Source organism: Ahaetulla prasina, chromosome 2 (assembly GCF_028640845.1).
Source record: "Ahaetulla prasina isolate Xishuangbanna chromosome 2, ASM2864084v1, whole genome shotgun sequence".
In the NCBI taxonomy this organism is placed as follows: Eukaryota; Metazoa; Chordata; class Lepidosauria; order Squamata; family Colubridae; genus Ahaetulla; species Ahaetulla prasina.
In genome coordinates, this window is record NC_080540.1 from 240016146 (window position 1) to 240039759 (window position 23614).

The 23614-nt window shown below is 36.7% G+C and overlaps 1 protein-coding gene across 1 annotated transcript in view; it reads right to left on the minus strand.

Annotated features, from left to right (window-relative positions):
- Window positions 1–23614, minus strand: part of CNTNAP4 (contactin associated protein family member 4) — a 307943-nt gene that overhangs the window by 32375 nt on the left and 251954 nt on the right. Inside the window, exons 14-17 of the mRNA XM_058172405.1 lie at window positions 20483–20639; window positions 13358–13485; window positions 11055–11225; window positions 4345–4563 (exon numbers count right to left, since the gene is read on the minus strand). Coding sequence (XP_058028388.1) covers window positions 4345–4563; window positions 11055–11225; window positions 13358–13485; window positions 20483–20639 — 675 coding nt within the window. The remainder of the gene's footprint in view (window positions 1–4344; window positions 4564–11054; window positions 11226–13357; window positions 13486–20482; window positions 20640–23614) is intronic.

Sequence of the window (23614 nt, forward strand, 5' to 3'; positions counted from 1 at the left end):
AACAGATCAACAGGCTGATTGAAGGGAATAAAAGGTAAAGGTAAAGGTTCCCCTCGCACATACGTGCTAGTCATTGCCGACTCTAGGGGGCGGTGCTTATCTCCGTTTCAAAGCCGAAGAGCCAGCGCTCTCCGAAGACGTCTCCGTGGTCATGTGGCCGGCATGACTCAATGCCAAAGGCACACGGAACACTGTTACCTTCCCACCAAAGGTGGTCCCTATTTTTTCTACTTGCATTTTTACGTGCTTTTGAAACTGCTAGGTTGGCAGAAGCTGGGACAAGTAACGGGAGCTCACCCCGTTACACGGCAGCACTAGGGATTCGAATCGCCGAGCTGCTGACCTTTCGATCAACAAGCTCAATGTCCTAGCCCCTGAGCCACCGCGCCCCTCTTTGAAGGGAATAGTTCCCATGAAAAAAGGAACTTCGTGTTCTCATATATTGAAAACAGTCTGGCTGGCATACCCAATCGAAAAAAAAATGCCTTCAATAATACTTTCCAGGATCCCCTGTGTGCAGTAATAGGGAATAAAAAATAAACAAGATAAAAATATTTAAAAGAGTCAAGGTATCTTTTCAAACTAAGATTACACTGACATTCCCTTCAACTCTTCCCATTAACATTCTGACAGCTGGGTCTTGGTTAAAAAAAAATGACAGGTGTAGCAAGAGGGTATAAGGTATGTATTAGGTAATCTTGCCAGAAAGGGGTCTTGACATACCCTTCAAATGACAGCAGAATCCCTTGATGTGGGAGAAAAAAATTGCTTGCCCTAGGCTTGGAACATTGACTTTCTTCTTTACTTATTTTCTCTGCTTCCATTTTTTTTATTGTGACAAAACAACTTTTTTTCTCAAAGCTTTCAGTGTGATGAAAGCTTCACACTCTAATACCAACACCAATACAGTTTGCCATTTTCTACTTGGCACCAGTGCATTTACTTAATACTCATTTCTGTGTGTTAACAGGTTCTTCTACATCGTAGTCAGGGAGGGGGTTGGACTTTGGGAGATCAATACTGAATATTAATTAATTTTTCTATAGAGTCTTAACCCTATAGTGGAGTCAGGCTTGCTGAGTACTACAGTTCAAAAAAGATGATTGGCTTGCAACATTTATAGTTTATAAGATTTTACGTTAGAGAGGATTGGAGATTTATTGAAAAGTATGGCTTAATTGGTGGCTAGAAATGAAATTGTTTTTATTTTGATTTCTCTTGATTGCTATGCGTGGCCTGATTTGGGTAGTAGATCATATCTATCTCCACTAATCTGATCTGTTGATGGCCCACATTTTTGAATGTTTGGCTTTCCTGCTGTTTGTGTGAGAACATTATTTCTGTTCTCGTAATGAAAGATGGGATTTATATTGATGAATGGTTAGTTGTTAAGAACTTGCAAACTTGCTTCTTTATCACACTTGTGTATCTCTCATTCTTTAAGAAATCCATAAATTATGCACCAAAGATCTCACCAACCCAAACTGACAGGCTAGGGTATTTTTGTAATTTTAGCACATATACAAAGAAAAAAATTAGAGGATTAATCCAAGGGCAAAGGTATTCTTTAAAATCAAAAGGGGTTTCAGAAAATGAATGTTCAACTCTTTTGGATGATAACTTCACTTTTCACGGTTCAAGTTTGCACCCTTGGTACGTTTTTAAGTTTAGTTCTAAATGCAAAGGCATCCTTTTTAGTGCATTGTCAATGTTCCTTATGCAAATAAAGCAAATGTACAAGATCCTAAAAACTTGGGTTTGTTCTTGAAATGTATTTAGCCATTTCATCTAACCCAAAATGTTGCAGCAAAATATTAATTAAAGCTGATTATAGATGAGTGCAAGTTTGTTACATTTTCATTGATTAACAGTTCCCAGTTTAAGGTGCATTTTATGACCCAGGAAGCCCTATCTGTATAAACACAGAGTTTTTATAATCTGCAACAGAGGCCCTTCTTTTCTGTCTCACCATCATCAAGCTTCTCAAAGAATAATTGCATAGATAGTGAAGATATTTGAGGAACTGCCAACCGATTAATGTTTCAATTCTTTCCAAACAGTAGAGAATGTGACAAAAGAGCAGGACCTTCTGTTAAAAGCAAGCAGCTTTTATCAAAAAGCTGCCTTTTTATTGTCAGATTGTACTAATGATCTTGGACCAAATATTGCATTATATCATAAAGGGAATTTTGTCAGTTTGGTTAATAAATGATTGTATTAATTTAAATTGTTTATTTATTCCTTACAGAATTAACACCATTCGTTTGGGTACTACATTTTGCAGACAATGGGTGTCATCAGAAATATTTCAATACAATCATTTAATTGTTATTTCCTTATACATTGGTTACAAAATAAAGTCTCATTTACAGAGAAAAGGACTCTTGTGCCTTTGATTTGGAGTCATTTTTGCCTAAAAAGGGCAGCAGTACCTTGTCTACTTCCAAACCTCAGCTAGGTCAGATTTCTGTAATAAAGAAGAATATTAGCGAGCAATTACGTACTAGATGGAAGGAAGATCAGAAAATTGGTATAGAGCAGAACGAGGGAAATTTGGTAAAGCAAATTAGAAATCAGTCTCAGGAGCATATAAAGAGATTGTATAATGTGTTACTTGAAATAGATTCTGAAAGGGACTTGGTAAAGGACTGTATGATAAAGTGGGCACAAAATTTTCAGGAGCCAATATTATTGGAAACTTGGGAAAAAATTTGGGTTAGAAATGTTAAATTCACGCAGGCACAGAATCTGAGGGAAAATTTTTATAAAATGTTTTATAGATGGCATTTAGATCCTAAGAAATTATCATGTATGTATCCAGATATGCAAGCAAAATGTTGGAGATGTAATTGTGATGACGCTACATATTTTCACATTTGGTGGACTTGTAAGGATATAAAGGCCTTTTGGATAAAAATTTGGTGGATTTTACAAAATGTTTTGAAAAAGAAGATAAAGTTCCTGCCGCAATTTTTTCTGTTGGGAATTATTACGGATTGTACAGTAATTGAGACTAAATTGATTTTAAATCTAATAACAGCAGCAAGATTACTAATAGGACAATACTGGAAGAAAAAAGAAGTACCTACAATAGAAGAATGGATATTGAAAGTTGCCAATTTGGCTGAGATGGCGAAGATATCAGCCTTTTTGAAAGACAATACAAGAAAGATACTTAAAGGAATGGAAAAATGGATTGACTATATTCAACGTAGATATCAGACTAAGAATTATCAGACTGTTTTGAATGATTATGATGTATTATTTTGATTGTTTTGGGGAAGTTAGGAATTGATGATTGTAGGGTATAATTAAGTTGGGATGGAAATTTTTTAGCATATGTTTGTTTTATTTTTAACTATACCTTGTGCTCGTTCCGGGAAGTCGGGGGGGGGGAGGGGGGTTGTGAAGGGAGGGGGGAGGGGACGGAGGGAAAGGGGGAAAAATTTTCTGTAAAACTTTTTGAATAAAAAAAAAAGAAAAGAAGAATATTAGTAGTTCAGGGTTGAAATGAGGGGTCTTTGGTGCTCTCTGAGATTGCTCGTTTTCTTGCAGATGTTTCATTGCCCAAACTAGGTAACATCATTAGTTTGGATAATGAAACATCTGCAAGAAAACAAGCAAGCTTAGAGGGCACCAAGGACCCCTCATGTCAACCCCAAGCTACAAATGTTCTCCTTTATTAAACCTCTACTGTTTCAGAATGGCGTATTTCCATATAGATACTAAAATATGAATTAAATCCATGAAGCATAGTTGACATTTCACTTGTTTATGGAGCTACTTTCCATTCCATTCATTTCATCTTATAATAGAAACCGCTTTCAATTATGACTTATTTGCATGCATTATGAAAGTTGTCTTATATGGCCTAAAACACATTAATCTATTTTTTTTCCTTTAAAAAGTCAATAGCTATGGACCAGTGGTGAAATCCAAATTTTTTTACTACTGGTTCTATGGACGTGGCTTGGTGGGTGTGGCTTGGCTTGGCAGGCGTGGCAGGGGAAGGATACTGCAAAAACTACATTCCCATGCCACTCCAGTGGAAGGATACTGCACAATACCCATTCCCTCCCCATTCCTGGGGAAAGGATATTGAAAAATCTCCATCCCCACCCCACTCTAGGGCCAGCCAGAGGTGCATTTGCCGATTCTTCAAACTGCTCAAAATTTCCGCTACCGGTTCTCTGAACTACTCAAAATTTCTGCTACCGGTTCTCTGAACTACTCAATTTTTCCGCTACCAGTTCTCCAGAACCTGTCAGAACCTGCTGGATTTCATCCCTGCTATGGATTATATCCATGTGAACACCTAAACTTATCCTGTAAAGGTAGACTTACCAACAAAGAGCTGACTGTTGAGCTGCAAACGGATATGTCCATCAGATGGAGCTGCGTAAGTCCTTTGAGGAAGCTGGTCTACTTGCAGAGAAGCCTCTTTGATGTTTCTTTCAGCCTTCACATAGTGCCATTGGTTGTCATTTAAGGGAATAGGTGACTGCACTGTGATTTCATTAGGCCCATTTCCCACATCAAATGAAAATGTCACTTCAAGGGGTGCTATGAAAGTTAAAAATAACCAAGATACTTTAGAATGGCAAGCACACCCAAAATATCATAAACGTTTAAAAAATAATACTGAAAACATGGTATATCCCTCTTTTTTTATTATAAAGGAAAGACAAGGTCAATGTAGCTTGTTGGAAATATGCCTTTTACATCTATTTTGATGTTCTTATTGGATATATGCTAAAATAATACTTTGTTAAAATTCAAAAAATAATTTAGGTGTAAAATTACAGTAGAAATAATGCACATGAATATTAACCAACTAACTATAATTTGTTTTCTGAAGTATAAATATGTACAGTGATTTGAATTGCTGCAAATAAAATAGTATATTTAACTGAAATTGTTAAATTGTATTGGAGTGGTATTAAACTTACTTTATGTTTCATAGTTTTAATAACAATTTCAACCCATCTGAAATTATTTCAAAAGCATGGAGTATAATTTAAATATTAACTATAGATGCCAAATATTTTCATATTTGATCATAAATGCTTCCAATTAAAAATAATAATTGCTATAAATTATCCAGTTCAATATTGTTTTGGAAAAGGTTCTTATCTACCCATAAAACCTGTACTTATTCAATTCCCAAAATAGATCTGAACTAAAGCAAAAGTGAAATTTCACATCACTTAAAACAGACAATCCAACAACTTGTTACATCTACAAACCCACTGTAGATGTTGTCGTACAAAATTTCTAGAACTCAATAAATATTTCATATTCAATTACAACGTTTTTAAAATGCTGTTTGATTCGGCCTAGATATGGCTGGGAAAATCACTATATCATTCCCATGTCTCTTGGAAGTCTTGTCAATACAATCCTATTTTTTTAGAAGAAATACTTTTATTTACAAGAATGGCAGGGACTTCTTATATATTTGGGAAACTGGTGATGCTACCTAATTTGGTAATGAAATGTCTGCAAGAACACCACCAAATTCAGAGAACACCAAGGAACCCACAGTTCAAACCCTGAGCTACAAATATTCTCCTCTATCAGAAGTGTGTGTGTGTGTGTGTGTGTTTGTTTGTGTGTGTTATGTCTGTGTATGTTTTTTTTCTCCCATACAAACATCTTATAATAAGTTGTTCTAGAAACGTTGATCATCAGAGTCATAACTTTATTTGGATCTCAAAGAATCCATTTTGTATTTCTATGTGCTGGAATTTCTCCCTTTTCATCCTCTCACCACTAGTGGTGCCATTAGATACGCTGTGATGAAGGTCATGGAATCAGTACCCATTGCAGGCAAAGTAATAACGGAATTATAGCCCTGTTACATAATATTATGTTCTGCTGTTGTAGTAGTTCAGTTGCATAGGAACTGCGGGACCATGAAATTTTGCCTCTTTGATATTTTGTCCATGTTAGGCAAAAATCTGAAAAATTGTCAATTTTGATATGTTGAAGCTGAACCTCGACAATACAACCTAGAAAATGCAGTTTTGTTGATTACAATTTTTTGGCTGGCAAACATGTAAGTTTATTCTAAAAAACAAAAAACAAACCAGTGAGTTATCTCTCAGCTAAAAAAAATTGTGTAAATATCATACCATTGTCTGAAACAGGAGTTAATCGAAAGTTAAATTCTAGTGTAAATTTATGTGAAAAATCATTTGTTTAATTATACATATATTTGTAAATGGAATCTCTCTAGACCATTTATTGGCTATTATGGACATTGAAACTATGACAGTCTAACATTTGGATGCAAGCTACATACTTGAATCTGCTTTATAGCTTTTGAGGCAAAAGATGTTTGTTGCCTCAAGGGCTTCTGGTTAGAAAGACAAGACATGAGTTTAGATGTAATCAGATTTAGTTGATCTTCTCAACACAAATATACTTTTCTACTCAATGGAGCCACTCACTGTGTAGACTGTTAATTCATCTCATTTTTGTGTGGTATTATACTGAAAAGGATACTCCTAAGAGGTAATCAAAATATATTTGTTTTTCAAGAATAGGTTTTGTGAAAAATATACTTCTAAAATGAATGAATGAATGAATGATGTTAAGTAGAAGATTTTATATATTTCAAGTGCTGCCCATTTACCTGATGAATATAATTGAAATGAATAATTAGCATGGAGTAGTAAAGTCATTTATATTCAGAGTTTACTACATTGATGAGAACCAGTCAACTGAATTTTGCTCCTATGTCCCAATTAAGGGAACTTATTTTCCTATCATTTTGGAAGCAGAGATCTTTCCTAAAATCAGTTATTGACTCTGCAATAAAAATCAATGGGGCTGTTTGGTACTTAAAACAAAACAGCTTTGGGATAACAAAATAATCAAATTAAATATGTTGGGCCATCATTAACTGAAGACAGGACTCCCAATGAGCAAGGATCTATAAGGGAGGTTTGATAAATTAGCAAGAGATTACAAGCATAGAAACCTTCAAACAAGATTCTCATGGAAATAGTCAATTACATATCTAATATATATTCTTGGGTCAATGAAATAATCCATTTCTTAAATTGAGGAATTAAAAAACCCAGATAATTAGCATTTTTTAAAACCTTTTCTAAAATTGAATGCTCTCTGAAAACACCCAATAAACTAATGATTTTAAAATGCCTGGAAGATAAAATATATCAGTATGTAAATAGATGTATACCTGAACAATATACAGTGAGGCTTACAATCTCCTATAAACTTCTGGCACTTTTAGCAACTGTCTGAACCTACTGCTGATGACTATTGTTCCCTTCTACTTCTTTTTCTTTTTTCTTGGCTCAGTATTTGGAGATATGACTATGAAGATAACCTATAACCCTGAACACTGCATAAGAATCACCCCTATTATTATTATTTTGTATGTATCCTTTATGAATAACAACTGAAAATGGCCGTATAGCTCAACGTATCAAAATAATGAAAGCCAATCAGAAAGGTTAAAAACAGGTCAAGCTCGGTTAAGTACTAATTGTGATCCAAATGAGGAGTTAATTGATAGATATTGTGGGTAAAGGGAGTAGCAACATAAAATTCAACTACAAAACTGAAGGAATAGTTTTCTTCACCTTGACATTGGAAGTATACAATCCTCTATACCCTTCATATTTTAGCAGAGAGGAAATTCTACTATTAGGCTATTTGCTTTAAGAAGATTCGCAATCACTGGTGGGATATGTGTTAATTCAAAGACAAAATTTTAGGGCAAGCAGATTACCCTAAAAATATATTTGAATATAATCATGAAATTGAGTCAAAGTCATATTAAATTTAACTCCTTGAATTATACATTTGAACTGAAGAATAATTCAAATTAGATCTTGGCTGATTTATAGATCCTTAAGATCCATGCCTTTGAATACCAAAACATTTTAACAGGCATTATTAGAAAAAGAATCTTCCTTTTTAAAGAAAATGGCCATTATTTTTCTCTGTGGCAACAAAACAGGAATCCTATCAAAAACTGCATTCAAACTTCTGCAGATGCAGTCTGATTTGAGATACTACCAGAACCGGAAAAGGAGCATTGTTACATTTTGGTGTGTGCAGGAATATAAGTGAGTTACCTGTTGGTAAGTTAATAAAGCATCAGACAGGTCCTGCATTGTGTGCATTCTGGCACTTCATGAAAGAAATACCACCATTTCTCTGCTATGTGGTCATCTTCAATTTGGTCCACCAATGGTCCATACATGTCTCATAATTCTTAAGATTCCAGCCCGACCGTGTGAAACTCAGTATTCTGTTACATCCTGGTTTAATGATTCTCTAAGGCTACTGCATCACTGTATTTTATAGCAGTTCCCATCAGCATAGCAGATGGCAAGGCAATTATATTGTTATTTAATATAACAAAACATCAGAAAAAGAACAAATTCGTGTCCTCTATCCTACATTGTGAGGACACTTTGATCTAAAGTCCATCAGCTATCATATTCCACAGTAAGTATCTGAATAATTGAGCAGGAGCTCTTTTTGAAGTAAAATTATTATATTTTGTCAGATCTTCTCTCATCTCTCCCCCACCCCCCAGAAAACCAAAATTACTATTGTAAAGTATAGAGAATACATTTGTTCTTTCATGAATTCTATCTGGTTTCTCTTTAGATCATATATTCAGCGGTGGGCTGCTGGGGGTTCACAGGGGTTTGGGAGAACCTCTAGCTAAGATTCTGTGCAGTTTGGAAACCCCCAAATCCCACTCCTGGCTGGCCCCACCCACCCTGCCACTCCCATGAGTCCCCACACAGCCCGCTTTTGATGCAGGTAAGTGTAGCATGCATGCAAAGACTTGGAGAGGGCAAAAAACAGGCCTACTGGAAGTTTGGGAAATAGGATATTTCCAGCCTCCAGAGGGCCTCCGGAGCTTGGGGAGGCTGTTTTCGCCCTCCTGGAGGCTTGAGGAAAGCCTCTAGACCAGTGGTTCCCAACCTTTTCTTGTTTGAGGCACAACCTTTTCTTGTTTGAGGCACCCTTGGAAAGCCTTTCAAAAGTTCCCGGCACCCTTATAAGGAAATAGATATTTAAAATCTCCGTAGCTCAAAAGTTCCCGGCACCCTCAAAAGATCTCACGGCACCCCTTAGTGCCGCGGCACACTGGTTGGGAACCACTGCTCTAGACCCTTGGGAGGGCAAAATGTCACTCTGCCAGTGGGCCATGGTGGGCGTGCAGGAGGCCACGGCCATCATGGCCACACCTACCCAGCAACCAGGCAGAGAACCCCTTGCTAAAATTTTTGAAGCCCACCCTGCATATATTCCATCTCAAATTGGCACACAAAGCGTTCTTTTCAAAAGTGTCTCTATAACAATATCTAAAGTTAGTGAATGTGCAATCATATCTGGATCACTCTGGTTCTAGTTCAACAGTTTAACCATAAATTAGACTGATTCAGCTGCTCTGATCGATGAAAATTCTCCATCTTTGCTTTTTTTTTTTAGTGTTTGGAAGCTTAAAAAAAAACACCTTGAATCTATGGCATTGGCAGACTGCTTTCCATTTTCAAAGCCTTGACAGTAACTATGTGGAACAGATACTCAATGCTAGTCCCTGCCAGTCAGCAAATTTCAATAATGAAGTCTGTTTTCTAAGTTGATATGCTGTCTTTCTCTTCAACTTTTCAAATATTTCCCTGGTATGGTCTGAAACTACATCTTACCAGAAGAGCAGAATGAATGTTATATATGATTGTATTTCAAAACATGAAAAAGAAAGAAAACAGTTGTACAATGTGAAATGACTGTTAAAAGTTTGGTCTCTGAAGCCAATATGTGAAGAACAAGCTCCAAATCAGGGCCCATTTGGATATTTCATATTATTCTATTTTATAAAATAAAAATAAATAAATGTAGGGAATAAATTCTTTTCCAACTACTCTTAAAATAATAATATAGTTTTTATACCAGTGATGGGTTTCAAATTTTTTTTACTACCAGTTCTGTGGGTGTGGCTTGTTGGGTGTGGCATGGCTTGTTGGGCGTGGCTTGGTGGGTGTGGCAGGGGAAGGATACTGTAAAATCCCCATTTCCTCCCAATCAGCTGGGACTTGGGAAGCAGAGAATAGATGGGGGTGGGGCCAGTCAGAATTTTTACTACTGGTTCTCTGAACTACTCAAAATTTCCACTACCAGTTCTCCAGAACTGGTCAGAACCTGCTGAAACCCACCTCTGTTTCATGCAATGTTAGAATCTTGATACTTAAACATGAAATTATTATATATGGATTTTTTTCCTCCCTTCTAAAGAAAAATGGCTGTCCACAGGCATCAGTTGTTGCTGTTATACAATCAGTTCTATGATGAGATGACTTCATTTAACACAAAATGTTATTCATGCAAACTGCATAGTATTACAAATACAATATACTACAGGTAGTCCTCGACTTACAACAGTTCATTTAATGACAACTGGAAAAAAAATAACATGACTGTTTTTCGCACTTACAACCGTTGCAGCCTCCCCATGGTCATGTGATCAAAATTCAGACACTTGGTGACTGCCTCATATTTATGACAGTTGTAGTTGTCCCAAGGTCATGAGAACCCCTTTAGCAACCTTCTAACAAGCAAAGTCAATGGGCAAGCCAGATTCACTTAACAACCGTGTTACAAACTTAACTATTGCAGTGATTCACTTAGCAACAGTGACAAGAAAGATCATAAAATGGAGCAAAATTCACTTAACAAATGTTTCATTTAGCAACAGAAATGTTGAGCTCAATTGTGATTGTAAGATGAGGACTACCTATACTATCCAAATAACAGTCATGTGCTCTGTATTCCCATAGGAACCATGAGAACAAGCAGGATATTACTGAAATCTTGAAATTAAAAGAGCAGGTACATATAATGCAATGCTTATAAGCACTAATCTATAACTCCATCTTTAGCCTTTAGTAAAGCCACCTCTCAAATTTTCAGACAGCTTTAGCAATCAAGGCATGGCCAAAATATGTAAAATAAATATCCAAAGGAAGCCAATGGAAATAATCTATTTAAATATGACTCACAGTGCAGTTCTATCCTTATGAAGTCTCTGATTCCCAGATTCTCTAAAAAAACACCAGAAGAAGCTGTGGTTTTGAAGAAAAAGGACATGTCTGCACTTAGTTCTCCATGAAAAGTGGGAAAATGGAGGTAGGAGGCCTCAGTGTTGAAGGAGGCTGCATTCCAAAACTCTCCTAAATATAGAACAAAGACAGTGGAAAAATTCTATTACATATACAGCTGTAGCTAAGGAATTGGTAATTAATATATTAATTATCCCCAAAGATTTCACTATATGTCTTTCTTTGAAATGAAAGCTCAATTCGTAAGTACCACAATTCACTTATAGTTGAAGTCTGCCTTTTTCCATATAACCTACAAAGGCTTAATTCCAAATCATACTATCTAAAAAATCAAATTGGTGATACCAAAGAACTCTCTCAATTGCTTTCTCAACAATATGATATTTTGGCACATAGGAAATGACTCATGTTGGGCCCTCTTAGATGGCCTTTGAGGCTGGCGAAAGCAATCCCATCATCATGAATCTGTATGACACCTCCCTAATGTTTATTTCTGTTGCTACTTGTTTTCTTATGGACTTTTCATTGTTCTTGTCTTGTTGTCTCCTCTACCAACATACTTCTTATTTTCATCTTTGGCTGTTCGCCACTTTAAGGTTCTGTTTCAAGACCAACCACTAGATTATCAATATTAGACAAAAGGAAGGAAGGAAAGTTAAAATGCAAGTATTTGCATACACGTTTTCTAGTTAATAGTTAATTCTTAGTTAATGAAAATTATACTACAGTTTCATTTGCATTGCTTCACCACCAATCCAAAGATTAGAACAGGTCTATTGTGCTAATTCTAAGAGATTTTAACAACCTTATATGAAATAATCAGTTACTATGCAGTCCATGAGCATGTACTGTAAGGGAACATGCTGATGGACGAATGATCTTTCCTTATTGATTTTCAAGAAAGTTACATTCTAAAGTTACTTTGTTTGCCATTATACTGCATATTTTAATCTCTTCATGCCATTCTGCTATATCCCTGTCTATGTATTTACCTATTTCATAAGATGTGCACTTGGTGAATTAAATCAGGCAATATCGGCCAGTGAAAACTAAATATATTTTCTTTGGTTAGTTTCATGATCTTTTTATTTTTTTAGAAATGTCATTTCCAAAAGAAATATGGTAGATAAATTATAAATGAGTTTTAAACCTCAATTCCCCCCCCCTTACTTTATATTAGTTTTTAAATTTCTTGTTTAAAAGTTTTAATTTTGTAAACCACCTTGAGGGAATTTTCTGGTCAGAAAGATAGGATATAAATATATAGCACTTTCTATCTAATTTCACAGTGTTTCAGCATGTGTTGATTTATTAATGGCTGATCTGATAAGTTCTTTGATTAAGCAGAAAGAATATGTTTGGTTCTAATGTTAAGAAAAAATATACAGGATATAACATTATACTTTCACTATTTTTTCAAATTCTGCAGTGTTATTTTATATACACACACATACACACTCCACTCATTTATTCTCAAATACATTAGGACAAATAAATGCCATACACTATACCCTGGGGAAATGTAACTAAAATGAAGATTGTTTGTACTTATATCTTGGCTTTATGCATTTTTCTTTAAGGCAAAAACAGATTCCGTAGGAGTCTGTTTTTTAAAAAATTGTATGCCCAAAACATTTCATAGTGATGCAGACAATAGATAGAGCAGATGTGAGCTTCAAATGGTTCCAAAGTTATTGAAAGCAAACTTAATGTAAGAGCTTACTCAAAACCATTTTATTGCAGCCCTGAATGTTCTAATCTAAATTACATTTCATCAGCTTTTACAGATACAAGAGCTGCATGCGCTTTATTATCTTGCCGCTTTAAGTTTATAGTTCAAGTATTAGCATGATATTAAATCTGCACTTTTATTTTCAAATAAGTATCACTCAGTGTAGAATGACTTTCTCCGCAAACGTGCACAGACTTAGATGCAGAAGTAGCCTTTGTCATTTTCAGAAGGTTATGACTTACCCTAGATTTCTAAATCAAATGTACACTATAAACAGTTAGTCAATTTGAATTTTATGTTCACAACACTGATAAGAGGAATGTAGCTCCTTCCCTGTCCAATGATCAGCTACTGTGCAGAAAAAAATATATTCAAATTTAACCTGAACGTCCTATGAACTGTATTCATGAAGAGAGAAAGAGAGAGAGGGAGGGAGGAAGAGAGGAAGGGAGGGAGGGAGGGAGAGAGAGAGAGATCACTTGATATAAAATCACACAACTTATTTACTTACTATCACCCTGGCAGAGTAAAGGTCCAAGTTTATAAGCTGCTTCAGAATTTGGACGGCCTGTATCTGTGATAACAAGTTCTGTTACTGGCAAATGGTCTTTGTAGGACAGAAGTCCTGTGTCATTTGTCCTGCCACAAATAAAAAAATACAGTTTCAGAACAAATGCTCATGACTATCCTCAGGCCTATGAAAGAATACTACTACATTTATAAATGTGTGAAAAAACAACAAATGCTTTTGAAGAAGATACATGGATAAGATAGTCATGACATCATGGAACATTACAGCATTTTTAGCAGCAAAATATACCATGAATGGTAAGGATGAAACCATTATAGCTATACAGTGCCCAACTTTATGCAGCCACAACTTTTCCTGCTCTGTTAAGAAACTAATTGACCTCTTAAATAGGCAATCTATTCATAATATGTCCATGTTATGTCCATGTCTTTAAGAAACAGAGCCCTGTGTAGATTAGCAAGAAAGAAAATAAATGCTAAACAGTAGAAAATATTCCATCTTATTGAATGGTTTTAATTCCTTAGACTCAGTGCTGAACTTATTAAATACAGCGTAAGTGCTGAAAAACACACATATTCTTGGACAGAGGGAATGTTGAACTAATTACGTTTTTTGGGCTAATTGTTTATTGGTAGTCCTCATTTAATTAGGATAATTAGGACTGGACTTTTCATTGCTAAACACCATCATGGAAAACTGCTATATTTAAGTGAATCCCACACTGTCAGTAAGTGTGACATCCTGTGGTTGCTACTTGCAACGTCATGCTTGCTTCCCCGTTGGCTTTGCTTGTCAGAAGCTGGTAGTGAACATTACAGATATGACTGCGGGATATTGCAGCATGATAATTGCAAGCCAAACATTAAAATAGCCAGATTGTGATCACATGACTTTAGGGACGCTGCAATCACTGTACGAGAACTGGTTATAAGCATTATTAATTTGGTGCCCTAAATTTGAGTGGTCTTTGAAAAAAAATGGTTCTTAAACAAGGACCCCTTGTACTGAGTCAGAATATTGGTCAGTTCAGCAATGTTATCACCTATTGGCAGACATTTTCTGACTCTGATTGGCAGATACCCAGGGCATTGAATATGGGAGGGTGCCCATACAAAGCACATGTTCTGACAGGGAGCTACAAACCTGAACCATGATCTGTTTCTGTGGCAAATCAATGATTTGGGACCAAATGGTCATCATGGTTTTTGAAGTCTAATTGCTGCAGGGTAACCTGTAACTCTTACTTTGTTCATGTTTTCCAACAAAGAATATCCAATATTTAGGTTTCTTTTACTACAGTAAGGATGGGAGAATCTTAACTTTTTCTGGGTGTTTGAGGACATATATTTTTGAAGAAAATCTGTGGAATTTATAAAAAAAAAAGTAAGGGGATTAATATTTTTTTGTTTTTGTTTTTTGCTAATCCTAATTTGCAAAGACTTGTTTTATTAGTCAATCACCTCCAAAGTTAGATATTTTATGTCCACAGAACAGGCAACAATTCCTTGTAAATCTTAAAAAAGTATGTTGAAAAACAACAGTTACTAGGATTGTGTAAACATTCCAATTAATTGAGAAAATTTATCAGTTTTCAACTGAATGCTCAAACTGTATTAAAAGTAGATATGAGTTGGACTGATCTAAATCCAAATTGTTTCAGATTTGCACTATTAAAATTCATACATGCATGTCTAGACAGCATCTGAATTCAATGAAATCAGTTAGGATGCATTAAATTCATTTAAATGAATCCATCAGAATTGATCTGGACACGTTTCCTGGATATGAACAAACTAAACTATTGATTCAGTTTATCAAACTGGTTCAAAGCAATTTATGAAAATGCTCCAAATCAATTTAGTATATTTAATATTTATTTTCAATATTTATTAAATATTCATAGGGTGTGATAACTAGAGCTTTTCAGAGAGATCCAGTTTCAAAGTCCCTGTGCTGCTTTTCAGTTTTGGCAAGCTTAATCTTCTGAGAATTGCCCACGGTGTTATAACTGTTTTTCCATTTTCTAAAAAAAGTAAAAATCTAACTTTCCTACAGCAATCGATGGGACACCAATTTTTTTTAAAAAAAAAACTTAGGGCTTGAGTTAAATTACAGATAATTCTTGATTACTGTGATTCATTCAGCGACCATTCAAAGTCATTATTGTGCTGAATGAAAGGACTTAAGACTAGTCCCTGACGTTACAGCCACTGCAGCAGCCCCATAGTGATGTGATTAAAATCTTAGTGCTTGGCAACTTACAGCAGGTTGCCAAGAGCTCTGGGATCCTGTGATTGCGATTTGCAATCTTTCTCTGCCACCTTTCCCAGAACATTCACCAAGAAAATCCCCACTCATCCCTGGGGGATGGCATAAGATTTGATCTGATGAAGTGAGATGAAGGGTCACAAAAGTTTATGCCCTTTAATAATTTTTGTTAGTTAGAAAAGATGTTTCTTGAAAGACAATACGCAAGAAAGATACTTAAAGGAATGGAAAAAATGGATTGATTATATTCAACGTAGATATCAGACTAAGAGTTATCAGACTGTTTTTGAATGATTATGATGTATTATTTTTGATTGTTTTCGGGGGAAGTTAGGAATTGATGATTGTAGGGGTATAATTAAGTTGGGACGAAATTTTTTTAGCATATGTTTGTTTTATTTTTAACTATACCTTGTGCTCGTTCCGGGAAGTCGGGGAGGGGTTGTGAAGGAGGGGAGGGAGGGGGAAGGGGAAAATTGTGGCGATTCAGACGGGGTATCTGAGGGCGGTCTTGGTGATGTTGTTTGGGATGAGTTTGACCCTGTGACTGAGGACATGGACAGGTTGCTGGGTAGATTGAATGCCACCACGTGTTTACTGGACCCGTGCCCTCCTGGCTGGTGCTGGCCACTCAGGAGGTGACACGAGGCTGGCTCCAGGGCTTACGAGTGCTTCCTTGTTGGAGGAGTCTTTCCGGCCGCCTTGAAAGAGGCGGTGGTGAGGCCCTCCTCAAGAAGCCTTCCTGACCCGCTGTTTTAGGTAACTATCGTCCGGTCTCCAACCCGCCGGCGAAGGTTGTAGAGAGTATGGTGGCATATCAGTTTCCCCTGCACCTGGAGGAAACTGTCTATCTGGACCTGCTCCAGTCCGGCTTCCGACCGGTTACAGCACTGAGACGGCTTTGGTCGCAGGATGATCTCTGGAGGGCCAGGATAGGGGTTATTCCTCTGCCCTGGTCCTATTAGACCTCTCAGCGGCTTTTGATACCATCGACCATGGTATCCTGCTGCGCCGTTGGAGGGATTGGGAGTGGAGGCACCGCCATCGGTGGTTCTCCTCCCATCTCTCCGACCGTCGCAGACGGTGTTGACGGGGCAGAGGTCGACCCCGCGGCGCCTCACTTGTGGGTGCCGCAGGGCCGATTCTCTCGCCTTCTGTTCAACATCTATATGAAGCCGCTGGGTGAGATCATCAGTGGCTTCGTGTGAGGTACCAGCTGTACGCTGATGACACCCAGCTGTACTTTTCCACACCGGCCACCCCAATGAAGCTATCAAGTGCTGTCCCGGTGTTTGGAAGCCGTACGGGTCTGGATGGGGAGAAACAGGCTCAAGCTCAATCCTCCAAGACGGAGTGGCTGTGGATGCCGGCATCCCGCACAGTCAGCTGAGTCCGCGGCTGACTGTCGGGAGCGAGTCATTGGCCCCGATGGAGAGGGTGCGCAATTTGGGCGTTCTCCTGGATGCACGGCTGTCTTTTGAAGATCATTTGACGGCCGCCTCCAGGAGAGCTTTCCACCAGGTTCGCTTGGTGCGCCAGTTGCGCCTTTCTAGACCGGGATGCCTTGTGCACAGTCACTCACGCCTTGTGACGCCTCGCCTGGACTACTGCAATGCTCTCACATGGGGCTCCCTTGAAGGGCATCCGGAGGCTGCAGTTGGTCCAGAATGCAGCTGCGCTGGTGATAGAGGAGCCCTCGTGGCTCCCGAGTGACACCTATCCTCGCAGGCTGCACTGGCTACCTGTGGCCTTCCGGTGCGCTTCAAGGTGTTGGTGAACGCCTTTAAAGCGCCCATGGCATAGGGCGGGTTACTTACGGGACCGCCTGCTGCTACCGAATACCTCTCACCGACCCGTGCGCCTCACAGAGAGGGACTCGGGTGCCGTCGGTAGCGACAGTGTCGCCTGGCGACACCCAGGGAAGGGCCTTCTGTGGGGCTCCGCCCTCTGGAACGAACTCCCCCCAGGACTTCGTCAACTTCCGGACCTCCGAACCTTTCGCCGCGAGCTCAAAACTCACTTATTTATCTGCGCTGGACTGGGTTAGTTTTTAATGGGTTTTTAATGGGTTTTATCGATGGGTTTTAATGGGTTTTTTAATGGGTTTTATTATTTGCTAAATTTTAATCGCGGCCAAATTGAATAAGTTTTTTAGTGGTATTTTAATAGTATTTATTTTGTAATAGGACTGTTTATTTTATCTGGCTGTAAACCGCCCTGAGTCCTTCGGGAGAAGGGCGGTATAAAAATTTAAATAATAAATAAATAAATAATAAAATAAAAATTTTTGTAAAACTTTTTGAATAAAAAAAAAAAAAGATGTTTCAAGGATCCTTTTCTGGATATTTAAGAAAAGAAAAAAAGAGAAGCAGTGCACGGAGTGGAGGTTGTGCAACATCAATGACAAGCCAAACATAAAACTTTGTTCTGAGATTATCTTTAGTAGCACAGCAGATCAGTAAGATGATTTTTTTAAATTTTTTTGTTTTGTTTTTACAATGCCTTGAATCTATTGGGAAAATATCCAATGCAAAATGTCTAGAAGTCTTTCTTTTTCTGGGGAGGGAATAAAAAATCAGGGATAGGCCCTTTCTCAGCCACATTCTCGGGATTTCAAATTAAAATTTTCAAATTAAAGTTTTCCTGTTTTTAAATACTGAAGTAATGATGTAATGTTTCATAGGTGTGTTTTAGAAATTTAACAAAGCTCAGCAATCCAGCATCAAATATGCTTGCTTCCCAAACTGTATATTTGCATATTTATATTTAGCTTTAAAAATGGACTGCCTTTTAACAAGTGAAAATCAGATTTATTTATGAAAGTGCAAATTGATTGGGTTTTTTTAACAGAACTTTGCAAAAATATTAGATGATTATGAAGGGATAAAGTTGTCACAACTACAGAATAGCAAATAGAGAGATTTTTTTCCCAGTTCTTTCTCTTTTTAAAGCAATTGGCATTTACCAGTATTGTGATAAAATTAGATAGCATATTACAACCATAGTAGGCTTTAAAAATTAAAAGATGATTAAAAATAATAACATTCCTTCCTTGCATTTTGGCAGGCAGCATTGATGAAAACTTCATATGTAATATTAAATTACATTAATGTTTTAATCAAAGCATCATTATTTTAAGCAAATATTTTGATTTGGATCTGATTCCTAAACTGAATTTTATGACAAATGTTTTGACTTGGTAATGCTTTCTAAAATCTTTAATCTTTATCATACTCTGGCATGAATGTATGACAGCAGCCATTTACTGATTTTTTCTTTAGTGTATCACAGGCAAACTGTTCTCTGCATAATGAAAAGTGTTACCTTCTTTTCTGTTTCTTAAAAACAAACCTGTAAGTTTCCAGTATTTCCTCTTCCTCTATTCCACACTATCCTACAATTGTGCAGAGAAACTATCCCACTCATATGCAGAGTATGTGATTATTTTCCAACACACAAAAGATCATGCGTCATTTACAAAAGGTTTTTCTATTCTTGAAGGAACTCTTTCTAATGACCATTCTTTTGTTTCCTGAGCTTTTACAATCCATCTTAAAATAGTGTTAAGATAAATAGAGATCTACTCAGAATGCTGTGGGCATAGCAGGTCTACTTGTTTGTGAATCTAGAACTCACAGGGAACTAGCAATCAAAGTTTTCCCTTTTTGATGAATACCTGAGCAGAGAAACCTGCCAGCCAATCAGTGATTATTTACTGCCCAAAGAAGTAATCCTTTCGTGAGAATAAAAAAGGATAATTTGCTAATATTTATCCAAGTTTATGAGCTTTTTATGATGACAATAATCTGTGGTCTTCCAAACTTATAATATTGGTTTGCTGATAGTTTTGCATCTGGATTTCTTTATTTGATCATGCAAAATACATGCAGCATACATAATACCTCTATGCTATTATATTAGTAGCCCAGAAGCTATGTAGGCAAGAATATCTCATTCCATGAAAGTATAGACCAATTGTTCAAGCACAAGATTACATAAATTCCTGCTTTTTGAACATCTGTCACTGTCCTAAAATGATATTTCTTTATCCATAGATACAATAGTACTGGCATAATGAAATATCAAAATATGATTATGACCAATATAAACCCACCGTTTCCCATTATCACAAAAATAAAAAATCTTGGTCAAAACCATTTCATTTCTTATCCATATTTTCTTGGTCTGTCAGTTATAAAGGAATTAAGGTTTGCTTTCCTTCAGGTTTTCTCAAATTATCAACAGAATGCTGTTTGTTACTCTAGCAACTGATTACCAGAACAATATACTTTTGCTCAGAAGAAACTAGCATTTAATAAGCATGTACAAGTCTGTATGTTTGACTGTTGAATTATGACAAGGGAAAGGGAAAGGGAAAGGGAAAGGGGAGAGGAGCGGAGAGAAAGGCAAGGCAAGGCAAGGCAAGGCAAGGCAAGGCAAGGCAAGGCAAGGCAAGGCAAGGCAAGGCAAGGCAAGGCAAGGCAAGGAAAGGAAAGGAAAGGAAAGGAAAGGAAAGGAAAGGAAAGGAAATGTTAGGTTCAAACTTTCTTCAAAACTATATTTTATCCAAACCTTTTGCCCATTCTGTCTCATCTAGGGATGTCCTGAAAATGCCTGCTAAGGAACATTCGGATCAGACCTAAGAAAATCTGGGTCAATTTTCGATTTGAGCGAGCATCCGGGGATGAAGCCTTTTAAGAAAGTGTAATGGAGGAACACTGAGGGCAGCTCTATTAGAGTCCTCTGATATCTCCTCCCTCCCTCCCAAAAGAGAGTTAGAAACATACAAAAGCATTCAGCCTTGACAACAAAAGAAATGAGAAGGAAAACAATCACCATTCATTTCTGTCAGCATCACAGTTACAGTCATGTTGGGAGTCAATGCAACTTCCTTCTATTCCACAAGCACATTTCTGCACATCAGGAGTGGAACCTCCCCAGTATGTCTGTGTCTCATTGATTTTTCCAATCCACCAGCTGAACGGAATGCCATCTATAAGGCAAGTTAGAACAAGTTAGTGTTTCTGGAGTGTGACAATGCTGTCAGTGATAGCATCAGCTCAAGGAAACCAAATAATTTAAGATTTTTTTTTAAAAAAAGAAATAAAATTATCCTACTATGATAAAACACTAAAAGATTTTTCATTTTAATGTTTCATTACCATGAGTAACATACTGTGAAGGTTTCTGCTTACAATATGACTTGAAACAGAGAACCAGTAATTCCTGAATCGGTCAGGCGTGATATTAGAAACATTTATCTTTAACAGGACACTTCAGAAATTTTCTTTATGAAAAGAAGGAAGTCCTCCTTCCCAAAACATTCAGGTAATTCATTTTGTGGAGATCAATAAAAGATCAATACACTACTGTGAGAAGACTAGAAGAGTAAACATTATCTAAAAAGCTTCAACTTGGTTAAAAAAAGTTATCGTGAAAAGAATTACGAAAGTACTAATCATGTACTACACAGTCGGAATAGTTTTATGTAGGATCAACTGGGAATGTTAATGACCAAAAGACAAACTAGTTAACTGTCATTGAAGATGTGTCGATGATTGTCATATATTACAAGTAACATTGTGTCAAAATCTATCTCCCAATTTCTCCAAAATCTTATTCTCCTGCAAAAACATACTTTTATTTTTCCATACCCAATGATGTTTTAGAATTTATTTAGATGATGTTTTTCAGTTGTTACTGTTTTATTTTCCTTCAGGAAAGTGCTATGACTATTTTCTTTTCTTTTACAAATCTCTCCATCACCATCTGAATGTGTATACTTCCTAGTCTGACAAAATCTGCTTTGAAAAGTTTTGTTATGGGATTTAAATGCTGTGTGGGAAGCTAGGGACATGGAACACTGCTGGAACAATTATAGAAGCATCCTGTTCTAAGCTTTAGCAGATCTAATAAAACTCAGTTAGAAACTGGATTGTTGTAATAGCAACCTAGTCTTGTGTAACATGCAGAAGTCCAAAGAGATAGCCTGATGCTCAGTGAAAAAAAAGCACAATGATTAAGTAAGTGGTTTTAGGTCTTGGCAGAAGAAGAATAGTTTTAAAAAAACCCAAGGATTTAGGTCAGGAACTGAGCAAGCAAGATAGAACAACAGAATAGCAGTGAAGATAAAGACATTATTGCAAAGCTAATTTTGTTCTAACTGAAGGCTTTGTAATGATTCTTGCAGAGCTGACACCCAGGTCCAGTTGCTGCTTACTAATGGAGGGTAGTCAGAAAAGACTATTAATCCCCCGTATCTTTCTTTCTCTACCTTCTGGATCCTGAGCTGACTGCTCTTGGCTGGACAAATCTTACATACTGACTCAAGTACTATTGTATCTTCTGTGAGTTCCTGGTTCATGAGATGTTTGACCTCTGCTTTGAGTTAGGACCCTCCTTCCAGGATGACTATGATTCTATGACTATGATAGAGACATATATTCTTGGGCATTCTGTAATTCTGTTAATGTAGTTTTTCCCTTTTGTTAAGGAAAGAATTACCTCAAGATATTTATTTTCAATCAAAGGTTTTTTTAAAAATAGGAATCTTTTATGTAATTTTACTAATCTAGTTTAATGTATCCAATACCACAAAACAATTGTTCACATACAACTCTTTCCTCAGCACAATTTACCACGAGATTTTAAAAAAAATCTCCAGTTTTAATTCTCCAGTATGGTACATTAAAGAAGAGTTGCTGCTGGCTAAATAGAGCGGTAAATGCACAAAATATACAGAAAAGGGTAATTACTAATGGATCTGAAGCATGAAGATAATCCATTTTAAAGAAGAAAGAAAGGTGAACTTTATGATGAATGCAAAAGCAAAGACTGAAGAAAACAGTGTGTAGTAATATTAAAATACACGATGCTGTGTATGTGGATCCTGATTTTGTTAGGAATAGCCAATTATCCATAAGAGTTCCTGCTGCATTTTGAAAATATGGAATTTGTTTCTGCCCACTTTGCTTAAAAAAAACAACAACTAACTAGGGGATGCAGAAAACTGTGACTGTAGCTCATGGTTTTCAGGTTCTCTATAATCTCCTAGCCTCTAATTCATTTATTTGTTTCCATGCTGTGCAACAACCTGGACAATAGGCCTTTAAAAAAGGACTCATAGATCCAGAAAGGGAAAGAAAACATGTAATTTTATGAATGTTGTGTAAATTTGGCAGACTTTGCTATTCATCCTAGAAATATAACCAGATGGAACACCTCCTTTTGCTTGCCTATCTTTCTGTCCATCACAATCCAGTATTTCTGATCTAACTTTTCTTGTTTGTGCTAGGAGAAAGTTTTTTAGAACTAGAACAAGTGCTTAATATATTTATCCGATCCTATAATTTTAGATTTCAAGTCCCTTTAAAATCAATCCTGCACTAATGGCAAAGAGATTTATGACATGATTTCATGCCTTCCATATATGGTAGGTGTGCTAAGGATAATGGAACCTATGTTGTAAGCATGCTGAGGCATTTTCTTTTTCTTTTCATACATCTGAACAGTCTGAGCAGAAAAAGAATATAAATCCAACTCTTCATACATTTGTTTCTTGCATGTAATTTAAAAAAGTGATGGAGCTTTGCATTTTATGACACATTTCATTCAGCAAAATGAAAATAAAAAGCAACAAGTGATGGTACAAATACCAACAAACAAAGAAGGATGTTAGAGAGTAAATTAGCCCAATCTCCAAAATACAATTCAGTTTGCATGTTCATAGACTGCTTGGAATAAACAAGGCAAATATACTAAATCCCCTAGCTTAAAACTGAGCTGCTCACATTGTGAAGTAATGCAGGTCTGCTATAATATTTTTAACCAGCTCTATTTGTTTGACTAGACAACCCATGACCTATTGGGTCACTATTTCAGAGATATTTCCTTACCTAAACAGAGATTTAGAATGACCACAGGCTGGCAAAAAAGCAGTAGATGCAGGAGCAATTTACAACTTATTGA